The sequence below is a fragment of the Notechis scutatus genome, chromosome 3 (assembly GCF_049901735.1).
Source record: "Notechis scutatus isolate UNSWTSFEM ecotype Mainland chromosome 3, rNotScu1.2, whole genome shotgun sequence".
Lineage (NCBI taxonomy): Eukaryota > Metazoa > Chordata > Lepidosauria > Squamata > Elapidae > Notechis > Notechis scutatus.
The window spans coordinates 166,374,554-166,387,216 of NC_142011.1; the positions used below are offsets into that span (position 1 = coordinate 166,374,554).

At 35.9% G+C, this 12,663-nt stretch overlaps 1 protein-coding gene across 5 annotated transcripts in view; it reads right to left on the reverse strand.

Moving 5' to 3' along the window:
* TRAPPC8 (trafficking protein particle complex subunit 8) overlaps positions 1 to 12,663 on the reverse strand; it is a 74,049-nt gene that overhangs the window by 37,932 nt on the left and 23,454 nt on the right. For all 5 annotated transcript variants that reach the window (XM_087961669.1, XM_087961668.1, XM_087961666.1 and 2 more), the window contains 6 exons: positions 11,248 to 11,337; positions 8,318 to 8,492; positions 7,133 to 7,286; positions 3,803 to 3,893; positions 1,268 to 1,521; positions 264 to 379 (listed from right to left, as the gene is read on the reverse strand). In XM_087961669.1, the coding sequence (XP_087817795.1) occupies positions 264 to 379; positions 1,268 to 1,521; positions 3,803 to 3,893; positions 7,133 to 7,286; positions 8,318 to 8,492; positions 11,248 to 11,337 (880 nt within the window). The remainder of the gene's footprint in view (positions 1 to 263; positions 380 to 1,267; positions 1,522 to 3,802; positions 3,894 to 7,132; positions 7,287 to 8,317; positions 8,493 to 11,247; positions 11,338 to 12,663) is intronic.

Here is a 12,663-nt window from a genome sequence, read left to right on the forward strand (position 1 = left end):
TTTAATCATGATGAGCTCATAAAGAAGATTACAGGGTTGCATCTGTAAGCAAAAGACCTACCTAAATGGGGGTGTAATTGGCCAAAAGTAGTTATTGTTAACGGTGTTGATATCATTAAAACAAGAAGGAAATGCACTTTATTTATTTAATTTTAATTTTAATTTATTAGCCACCCAACTCCAATGGACATAGAAATCAGAAAAGGAAGGCAAAATCTAATAAAATTCAAGTATTCTGCATTTTTATAAATGGGTCTACTTACAACAAACCAGATGTGCTTTTCAATTCATTCACACCTTTCTCTGGAACTTTACCTCCAGTAAACCATTTTTTGGTTGCAGAAAATAAAGATCTACTCAAGCCTTTCCTGGATATTAACTGAAAGATGGAAATATTTTCTCACTGAAATGCAATAGTTTATTATTCACAGAAAACACTTAATTTTCAGAGATTTACAGCTATTTAAAAAAACCTATGTATTCCATATAGAATATTAGATTCCAATCAAATATTTATTGCAGTTATAGACCAGCATAAGGAAGGTAAAATGAAAACAGTTTTTTTAAACAAAATATTACAAAAATCCACAAAATTAAAAAAAAAATTAAAATTAAAGCATATACATATATTGCTGCCTTTTTTAAAAAATTGTTTTTTTTACACACATGTACATGTCCGAACCTACACAGAGAGAGAGACTTTAAAAAAGTCAGACAATTTCCTTTTCAGCTATACCTTCTGTTAAATGCTGATATCTCTTATCTTCAGAAAGCATAATATGCTTTATTTTGGTAAATGTATGAATTTACAGGTTCACACATCTATTGAGAATTGTTATATAATTCTCTTCATTAGCAGATATTAATTCAAAGGCAGGAGTAATTATTCATTATTTGTCATTATATATTTTATCAAAGTAATCTAAAGGTTTTGCATAAAAGGACTCTTGCCTTTGTTGGATCTAGGTTTCATTTGTTACTTCATATCATTTAAAATACATTGTATTGGCTTTCTAGAACTACACGTCATCTTTATAAATGAATGGTAATGATGTTTGTATTAAATTTGTATGTTAAATAACAATTATACTATGCACATGTACTTTGACATAAGCTGTATTAAGGATTTTCATTGAAATAAATAATATACAGGATTTGTTCTGAATGCATTCAAGATTTTACATAACAGACTTTGTGAATCTAGTTTGAATTTCAGCTAAGCAAAAAACCTCCCCAAAGACATTTTTGTAAAAATAAAATTACTTACCTGATCATTCAGTTGCCTAATAGTTTTCTCTATATGTGGTAAAAGTCCTCTAAAAGTGAATTCTTGTATAAATTGCCGAATTCGATCATGATCTGTGAGTGTCAAACAAGTGCCATGAGGTGTCCAAATATTTGATTTCTTTGATTCGTGCATAGATAGATTTGGTTTTATGTAATCTGTGCCATCGAAGCAACTACTGTTGCTAGCATGATCCAACTGAAGTGGGTGAGTCTTAAAGTTATTTGATAAACCATCTAAGAAAAAGAAATTTTATGTAACAACTATTCATTAAATTATGATTTCAAAACTGCCTACAGTATCCTTAACTTTATGGCAATTGGAATCAGACTTTCCATCACTAAACAATGAGATTATAAAGCACAACCATATCACTAAGTAATGGCAATCACTGCAATTCCAGCTGGTGTTGTTTAACCGAATCCCACAACTGTTAGGTGTGTTAACTTCCCACAAGAAGTCAACAGGGAAGCCAGCAGGAAGTTGCAAGTCACAGGAACCTTATAAACAAGCCAGGAACCAGATAGCTGATTGCTGCTTGGCGGGAGGGGGACAAGGGGGCATGCAAAGATGGGGGATATGTCTGCAAGAGGGTATGGTATGCATTAAGAGTGTGAAATGCAGAGAGGGTCAGGGAGGATACATGAAGGTGTGAAGAGGTACACGAGCATGCAAGGAAGACACATCAAGACTCAGGAAGTACCTGCACATGTGGCCAGCCTAATGCAACCACAGAAGGGCTGGAGATGGGTGCATGGGTGGCAGAGATTTATCTCAGTAACTTTTAATATTCCCTGTTGGCTTCCTCACTGATTTTCTGGGGAAGCCAGAAGTGAAGGTTGCAAATGACAATCATGTGATTACAGGTTGTGCAACAGGTAGTAAATTGAGCTACCTAGTGTGATTACATGCTGGGATGGCTAAAACTCAAAGAGCAGTTATAACCACCATTTGTTCACCACCGTTGCAACTTTGAACGGTCATTGAATGAATGGTCATAAATCGAGGACTACTTGTATTCATAATAAAATTTAGCTGTCTTACAAGATTTCATACTTTCATAGTATTTCTATAACTTCATATCCACATCAAACCCACAATGTGTGTGCGCGCACATACACACATCACAATATTTGATGCCATTTTAAAAGTTTCAGCATCTTGTTAACCAAAGTGTCTTATTTTTTTTCCAGCCTCCAATGGCTGCAGGGAATATGATACTCTAATGGTGACAATCTTGAGGGGTCATGACTGAAATTTTCTGTTTCAGGGTAGGTTTTAAAAGATAATTATTGTTCTGCCTTATTGGAAGCTTAACATACTTATTTTATCTTTGTTTTATGTCTCCTCCAAAATACTAAAAAAAAGGTAGGTAGGCAAAGAAGTCTGAAGAAGTCAGACTTCTGACTTCTTCTATTGAAGAAGAAGTCTGTTCCTCTGGACTCTCTCCTCCCATTGGCTTATCGCTTTCAAATACCCTGTGATAAGCTCTTATTTTTGCTTTTTAAAGCATGAATTTTTATTTATAATCATACTGTTATAATTATACTGTTAAGTAAAGTGTCTTGGTAGAATAACTATTTGAAAAATAGAATATACCATATTTATGTGAAAGGAAGATGCCTCTGAATTGGACCATTTTCGCAAAAGAGAAAGTATTGTAAACTTCAAGATTATAAGCAAGCAAAAATACCTGTCGAATACCTGCTTCCCCACCTTGTGGCAACTAGAGTTGCTAAGTCCGGTCAAAAATATTCATCCTATAAGTGTGCCTTTGCCACAATATGCATATACATCTCCCCAGAAGAAAAGAATAAAGTAAATAATGTTTCTCTATAAGTAATCCCACTAACAAAATTAAATGATTCTCCATTGCATAAGACAAGGATTTTCTGTCACTACTTCACACAGAAAACTATAAATAGACATACATTTTTTTCCTGTTCATCCAACATATACAAGCAGTCACTGACTTGGGATCACCACAACGGAGACTAGAATTTTCATCGTGTATCAGTGTGTTGGTAAAGTGAGCGGTCAAATGACTAGATTCAATTTTACATTTTTTTCCACATTTTACCACATTTAGTGAATCACAGTGTGTTATGACTTCCTCAACCAACTTTGCTTGTTGACTCGGAAGGTCACAAATTGCAATCATGTGACTACAAGATACTGCAACCATTGTAAATGCAAACTGGATGTCATGTGCATGAACTGCAATGATATGACTGTGGAGGTGATATGACAGATATGACAGCCATAACTTCAAAGGTGGGTCATAAGTAACTTCTTCCAAGGCTATCCCAAATTTGAACTGTCATTAAACAAATCATTGTAAATCAAAGGCTGCTTGTATAGTGAAAAGGAAAGGTACTCAACTGCAATAAATAATATGTTCTTGGTGACAAATGATTCTTTATAAACTGATAAAAATATGGCAAATTGTAGTGCAATCAAAATGTGATATAAAATACTTAGAATGATAGTTGGTCTATTTATTTCAAAGAAATGTACCTTTGGAATCATTATCTAACCCATCCAGTGGTATGAAGTGATCAGAATTCTTATTTGAAATAACTGTACATGTGCCATCTTCATAAAGTTCCTGTCAGAATAAAATATACAAAAACACTTTCAATTTTACAAAAATATTATGCATCAAAATATTCTAATGAAAAATGTTCAATTATTTTTAAACAGTTTGACCTTAAAGACAGCTTTGAAAGATAGACATACAATATTCTCACTAAATTACAGATCAATATTTAAACATTTGTATAGACTCTTGGGAGGGGGGCAATACAGGTAATTCTCAACCTATGACCACAATGGAGCCCAAAATTTATGTTGCTAAGTAGCACACTTAATTCTGCTCCATTTTACAAATTTTCTTGCCACAAGAAAATTTACTTAAGTAAATCACTGTAGTTGTTAAGTTAGTAATACGGTTGTTAAGTGAATCTGGCTTCCCGTTGACTGCTTGTCAAAAGGTCGCAAAAGATAATCATGTGACCTTGGAAAAACAGCAACTGTCATAAATATGAACCAATTGCCAAACATCTCAATTTTGATCATGTGACCATGGGGATGCTGCAACAGTCGAAAATGTGAAAAACAGTCATAAGATGCTTTCTTCGGTGTTGTTATAACTTTGAACAATCACTAAGTTAACTGTTATAAGTCAAGGACTGTATGTACATTACACGTATTTTAATATATGAAGAACGGAAAATATAAAGCATTATCAATCGGGTGTCAGCAATCTGCGACCCTTTGGACCCTCTGCTGTGGCTCCATCAGTTGAACGCACCACTGGCTGGCCCTGCCCCTCCCTCCCTGTCACTCCTCGCCTAAGAAGGTAAGGGCAACAGCAGCGGATGGAGACTTGCTCTATATTCCAGAGCGGGAGCGAAGTGTCCCTGTACTTGCCCCTTCTTCCGGCCCTTGTTGGTGCTGCGTGCACCTTGGTTGCTCAGGGAGACGCATGACTTTCTCTCTGCCCCGAGACACTGGCTAGCCCAGCTGCGGCTCACGCCACTGCTTTTGCCACCTCCATGGCCTGCTCGATCTTGCAGCACCTTGAGCAGCACACTTAAATTTAGCATGCTTCACAATAGGGAAAGCGGCATCCCCTCCTCCTCCTGGACCCCAGCCTGGCCAGTGTCTTGGACTAGAGAAAAAGTCACGCATCTCCCTAAGCAACGAAGGTGCGCACAACACCAACAAGAATCAGAAGAAGAGGCAAGTAGGGGGACACTTTGCTCCCACTCTGGAACATGGAGTGAGTCTCCATCCGCCGCTGTCATCTTATCTTCTCAGGTGAGGAGTGACTGTGAGGGGAAGGCAAGAGGTGGGGCCAGCCAGTGGTGGGTTCAGCCGACAGGGAGCCACAGCAGGGGGACAAAACAGCTTCATTTATCTGGGAACTTGAAATGACTCTTGATTTAAATCATACGGTAAAAAGCACCCAAAGAACGTCAGCAAAAAAACAACAACCCCAACACTCGCCTGTTGTTTGGAAACGGTTCAAGAGGGAACATGCACACACGAGAGAGTGGGGAGATGACAGAGAAAGAGAGAGGAAAGGGGGAGAGGGGAAAGAGAGAAAGAGAGGGGAGGGAGGGAGGGAGGGAGAGAGAGCTATTTCCCAGAGTTTTGTGGGATCCACAAAACCTGGGCAGGCATGGCTGGGGGGGTATCATGTGACTGGGTGGGAGTGGTGTCAAGTTAGCCACGCCCACCCAGGTTTTGTGGCTCCTGGTGTTTTCTTTTCTGTGGGAAATGGGTCCAATGGCTCTTTGAGTGTTTAAGGTTGCAGACCCCTACACAAGATAGTTAGTTCTAAGATCTATTTTTGAAAGAGTGACCTGTTTCATACTAAAAATTTCCATTAGATTAACTCAAAGTATTTTCTCATTCATTTCCTCAGCTTTCACTGTTGAAGGCCTCTTTGGCTGGAGCTAGCAAGACACAGGCAATTTCAGATGTCTTCCTCTTTCTGGCAACCCAGCTTCAGTCTGGAAGCCTAAGAGGACAGTCAGGGAATCTGTCTCTCTACCATCTTCCTTTATTATCCAATTTATTACCCAATAAAGGAAAAGTTGAGCTGAGGGGTCATTTATTACCCAACTGGAGGTTCTCTTGCTTTGCCAAATCCCTCTATTCTTCAAAAGTGAAACTGCCGGCAACAGCTTGCTATAGTTATTATTAATAAAATTTTGATCTATGAAAGTATCTCATGGAAATTATCGATTATGTCCTTAATGTCCCTTATTTTTAATTTTCAATTTGAACCACTATTCTGTTTTATGAGAGGACACATTTCAGGTATAAGAGTGTTTGGGTTAAATAACAATTATATGCCAATAATATGTCTCATTTACAAATTAACAGACTTTTTACTAAATGTATTGAAATTGTGCAATAGTTTGGTAATTTGTCAGGATATTCAATTAATTGGAAGAAGTTTTATATGATTCTATAGGTTCTTCTATGAAAATTTGTAATAACTGGATTTTCAATTGTTGCAGAACTGGAAGGGGTAAATCCAAAAATCCACAGGTTTTCATTTTTGAGATAAATAGATATATCAAATTTACCTTGAAAATCAATATACATAGTTAAACATTTATTGGGTTTATGGAAAAAGGCAAATTATGTAAAATTAACATTAACATCAAGATGAACATACCTACACAGAGATATACATATGCTAATGTATTTAAATTACTATTCATATTTGATGTGTTTGTGTGATTCTAAGTCTACTGTGTTTTGGTCTTCAAATAAATAGATAGTATATCAGAGGTTATTTCTAAGAACTCTGGAACAAAGACTGTCCCATATCTGTCATAGATGCTTAAAGGTGTTAAAAAATATTAGGTCTGTTTCTTAAGATAAGACTAATTCTCATCTAATCAATAAAAATATTACTCTTCTCATTCTCCAAAGCACCTGAGGACAGGACAAGAAGCAATGGATGGAAACTAATCAAGGAGAGAAGCAACTTAGAACTAAGGAGAAATTTCCTGACAGTTAGAACAATTAATCAGTGGAACAACTTTCCTCCAGAAGTTGTGAATGCTCCAACACTGGAAGTTTTTAAAAAGATGTTGGATAACCATTTGTCTGAAGTGGTGTGGGGTTTTCTGCCTAGGCAGGGGGTTGGACTAGAAGACCTCCAAGTTCCCTTCCAACTGTTATTCTATTCTATTCTATTCTTTCATTAAATGCTCGGTTGTTGGCAGTTAATTAGTTATGTCAGAAGTAAAAAATGGATGGGGAGTGGTTTGATTCTAATAAACAAATGATGGATGGACGGATGATGGATGGATGGATGGATACCTGAGTTTGTATAATGTTTTTCTGAAGGTACTGGCTCCAGGGATCAGGAATCTGTTCATCTGTTCCTCGATTAGACACACGAGAATTTATCTTAAGCAAGTAGCAACCCTGAGTACCATATCTCTGCTTCATTTCTTCATATATTGAATCAGCTCTGCAAAGATGTTAAATATACTCGAGAAAACTATGACATTTTGAAAAACTAGTATGAGAGAATAAGAGAAACTTTAAGGAGAATACATTTATCAAATATAAGAAATACAATTATGAGTAGCACAAGAATGGTTTCTGGTTGAAGTAACAGGCAAAATTTGAGCTTTGCCTTTCAAAACACAAAAGGAAAAATATGACATAGAGGTGATTAAGTAGAGAAAATATTTCATTCTTGAATAATTATTCCTCCTTCAGCTAGCAGATGAAATATACCAAATTATAATTACCACTTGAACAATTTTAGCTTCAATTTCTCTCAGAGGCATCAATGAATTACAATTATGTTATTAAATGAATATTTATTGGACAATAAATTACTTTATGAGAAATCCATGATTGGGTGCATAGTCAATAATTAACATTCCTTCATCAGAAAAACTAGAATAAGTGCAGTATAAATGAAGTCAAGACAAAATAAGATAATCAAGCTGGAGTCCTAGTTTGTTATACCTCTAATTAGCCAGAATACAAGTTTGTTTAAAATGTATTGCCTGGGATGGAGGTAAGGGCATCCCAGGCATGGGGCCAGGGAGGTAAGGTGGGGTGGGGGGGAATCCTTACCTTCTATTCATTTTTTATAACCCAATGTATAATTATAAAAGGAATGTAAAAAAGAAATTAAAAAATGACTCTATCTTGTAGAAGTCTCCTAGACTAAAATTTCTTCATGTTTAATATTATTTGATTTTTAGAAAATTCCATTATGTACAGTAGAAGTTAAAAATATTAAATAATGAACGATCATTTTTGTCTTCCAAACTGTTTTATATAAGGTGATGGAGAACTGCTTTGGACAAGGAGCAACTGATTTCCCACCGGTGGGAATCATTTAAATTCACATTACTGATTTACCTTAATGACTTCAAACAAGTTAGGTGTCTTTACCTTTTCATTTATTTTAAATCAAATAAATGGACAAGCTTGAAATTAATATTTCAGAAGCCTAATCAAGTATTAGTGATGTCTACTCACCTTTGTTCCTCTCCTATACTCACATCATGCAACAACACGTAATATTTCAATGTGTTTGGAATAAACCACTTTGGATAGGAATATTCATTACTATGTTGAATCCGATGTTGCTCTTGTGATAGTTTTAGAAACTGTTCCACAGGTTCAGATTCACTAGATGATACCACGAGCATACCTTACTTAATGTTAAGGTAGAATCACAACTGTAAAAATTAGCTAACAACTGATACAAACTCTAAAGAAGTACGGTAGATGCTGGTGATAATTGCTCACTTTATTGACAATGGCAAAGGCATCAATTCATAATGTATAAGAGAAGACAATGGTAAACTTGTATTTTTTACCCCAAACCCACATAGATAAAAGTATAAAATGATTGATAATATAGTGCTAAAGAATGGTTCCCTTGGGTTGAATAATATTCAACGTGATATTGAGGAAGAGCTGAGGATATCTCAAAGTACTACTGGTGTTTATGACATAGCTAAATCAAAGCATTCATGATGTCTAGTTGCTGATGTTGCCACACAAGTAGTACTCCCTTAACTATTTGTTGGAAGCTGCAATCAATCCTCCAAGTTATGGCCATTGAGCATTCCCCCATGACCATGTGATCAAATACAGCCCATTCATTCATATTTACAACCATAGCACGTACTTCCTCCCATCCATTTATCACTCCTCTCTGTCCTTCTGGCCAACCTGTACTCCACTGTCTATCCCTGCTACACAAACCCCATAACTGACTTTCGCTACTTTCTTGTTCCCGTATGCCTAGCTAAGGTAGCTATTGGCTCTTCATGAGGCCACATAGGGGGAAGATGATGGTCAGATGTGGGTGTGGGAAGCAGAGATAGACAGTGGCAAAGTGCAGGGCAGCCATAAGGGCAGAGATGAGAGAAATAGGGTGGTAGGGGAAACTGAAGTGGAGGCAAGGGTGGCATGGCAGAAAAAAACATGAGTCCTTGCCTAATGATGGCACAAACCTGACCTAACAACCATAGCAGGGACTATTAGAACTGGTATTTCTGAGCAGTGGCTTCAAGTGATGTTTAGCCTAATGGCCACATCATTTAGAGATGGAATTTAGGTCTGATCCTACTTAGGCTCATTATGTGTGGCCTATCTGTACGGGGGGAGGGAGGGAGAGAGAGATGAAGCCGCAAAGAGAGAATTATGGAAGGAACATGGAATATAAGACTCATGAACATGAGAAAAACATTGAAAGATGAAATGAAATGACTAAATGTTGACATCTTCGGCCTCAGTAAATTGAGATGGATCAGACATTTTTAGTCATAAAATCATACTGCTTATTATTCAGGATATTAAAAACAAAGAAACGGTGCTGCTATTATAGTTAAAAAGGGCATAGCAAGAACACTACCTACCTTTTAATATAAAAACCATTCAAACTTATGCTACAACTAAAATGCAGAAGAGGCAGAACACTGCCTTCAAACAACCAAAACAATGCCTCTCCACATGTATACTCCCAGATGTACACAAAAATCAAATTGATTATATTACTGCTAAAAGGAGATGGAAGAGCTCAATTATAGCATCAAAGACATGGCTAAATGATGACTGTGGAATGAATCATGAACTGTTCACGTGCAAGTTCCAAGGCGAGCTAAAGAAGAGAGCCAGTTAGTTTCCATAATATGATCTTGAATATGACCCACCATTTTCAAGGAGAATATCAAGAATCACTTTGAAGTCCTGAATCTCATTGATAGCGAACCAGAAGAATGTTGTCATAAATTTAATTTGTTAAGGATGTGAAAAAAGAGATTGTCAAAAATGAGGAAAGAGAAGAAAACAAACCAGTTGTTAGAACAAATCATGAAAATTGCAAAGAGAAACCAAAGCCAGGAAAGACAAAAATCTCAGAAAGGAATTTAACAAAGCGTTTCAGAGAACTGTCAGAAAAGACAACAAGCAGTGTTATAGAGGCACTGAGAATCCTTCCCAAAGATATCGAAAAACGAGGAAAGTCTCTCATCTCAGAAAAGGTCTAGAATACACAAATTCTTTCATAGAATGTCATTTCAAGTCATGTGATTATTTATATATTACCTACAACCCTTGGAACTATTGGTTTCATATTTAAATTAATTAAAAACCAAACAAATAGCTTTAAAAATATATCAACTGCAATATATTAGCATACACACACACACACACACATATAGAAATACAACAAATGACAAAAGTAAGATTCATTACCTAACAACAATCAAACTATAGATAATGTGTGTCAACGAGTAAGGAAGAATATGAGTTGACCAGACTTCATTTTTAGTCACATACTAAATAAAATTAATCTTCATATTAATCTTGATGGACACGGTTAAGGAGTCTGTTGGAATGGAACCGCCAGAAAATAGTTTTCTACTGAAGAGTCCATTGCTTTCGCTGCCTTCTTTCAGACTTGGATGTTTCTGCCATTCTGCTATTCTCATGAAGGGCAGGGAATTGTACTGGTTTTTTCCACTGGATTACAGTTGTATCCCTGCCAAGGTTATTCATAAATTCAGTCTAGTTTCATTCAAGATAACTGCCAAATTTCATCATTATCTCATACATTGTTACTTGTAGTACACCCTAAAAGTATTCACCCAGCTTTCTTGATTAGTTTTTACCTTGGCTCAATATTTTAGACATCTTAATTTGTCCTCTGTTTATAATCTTCTAAAATTTCAGAATCTGGCTATTCAAAAATCTGTTGCAAAGGAACAATACTTGGTTCTATGTAGATGATTGGTTCCAATATTTTACTGTGTACCTGGGATAAATATATCTAATCACTACATCATGTCTTCAAGTTATATTGCCTCCTCTTGGATTACTTCCTCAAGTTATTCAAACTAGAGAGACATGGTCTGTCTGAACCAAACTATATCATGTCCATCCATTTCTAAGGATACAGGCTATATAGTGGTTTAGGAACTCATGGTCTGAGGCTGGCATAGACTGAAGAAAGCTCTCTCGATAAGCTTCAAACCATGGGGTTGTGGCTGAAATAAATGAGAAATTAAAAAGATGGTTATACAAGCTTTTTTTTTTTGTTGTAAAGCCATTCATGCTACTTAAGTTATAAAAGAAGGCTGAGAAAAAATACCAAGTTAACAGCATTATAAATTATTTTTTTTGTACATTAGGAGTTTTCAATAAATCCCATAACCATGTATTAGAACAACAGAAAGCTTTAAAAATTATATCTATGTTTTTATATATAATTAGATACATTTTCATTTATCTCCATGGAAGCAATTCAAATAAAAAGTTAAAGATAACCTGAGAAACTATGAGTAGTATGCTGAGAGTCTGACTCTGTGCGTGCCTATTAAAAATACAAGGCTTTAAGCTGAACAAGAATTTACTTGCAGGTAGTCCTCACTTAACAACTGCCCTGTTTAGTGACCATTCAAAATTACAACACTAAAAAAGTAACTTTATAATCATCCTCATACTTACAACGATAGCAGCATCCTGCAATACATGATTGCATTGTGACCTTCACAGCCAGCTTCCAACAACCAGTGTCAGTGGAGAACCTGGTGCTAAAATCACAAGTGATGGTCACATGATGTCTTGCTTACTAATAACCTCAGCAGAAGCAAAGTCATAGGTGTAAGGCAGTGATGTGATGTCTTGCTTAATGACCGCACTGCTTAGTAATGGAGTTGCCAGTCCCAATTGTGGTCATTAAATGAGGACTACCTGTATTGCAGTATGCTATGATGGCATGTGCACCTAGAGAAGCAGTGGGGGAATTTTGGCAACATAAGAGCTTTTCCAGAGGGATTCAATTTTTCAAATTGGATGGGGGAAGGGGAAAGATATTTGGGATAGTCACATGCTTGACTCTCTGAGGAAATACAGTATTTAATAGATTAGAAGGTGATCACTTTAGTTTGGCAAATTCGATGTAAGCAAACAAAGAATTAAACTCAATTAGACTTTGCTGTGTTGTCTCTGGGTTTGGGCCTGACATATACACAGGATATTTTGTAAATATAAATGTCTTTTATATTTTGTAACATCTTTACAACTAGTAATATCTTTATTTTGCATTATGAACCATAAACATTCTTAACATAAAGTGATCATAAGGTTATTTTTATTTATATTAGGAATATAGGAAGCAGTAATAAGTATTTTTATTATAAAATTTATATGTAGCCCATCTTGCTATCCAAAGCAACATTTACAAAGTAATATCTTTTAAGAAGCTAAAACTGTAATTGCAACAGTATTTTTAACAATGTATAGTAATCTTTGTTTAGCAATAACTCATAGTTATGACATCGATGAAAAAGTAACTTTACAACCAATCCTCA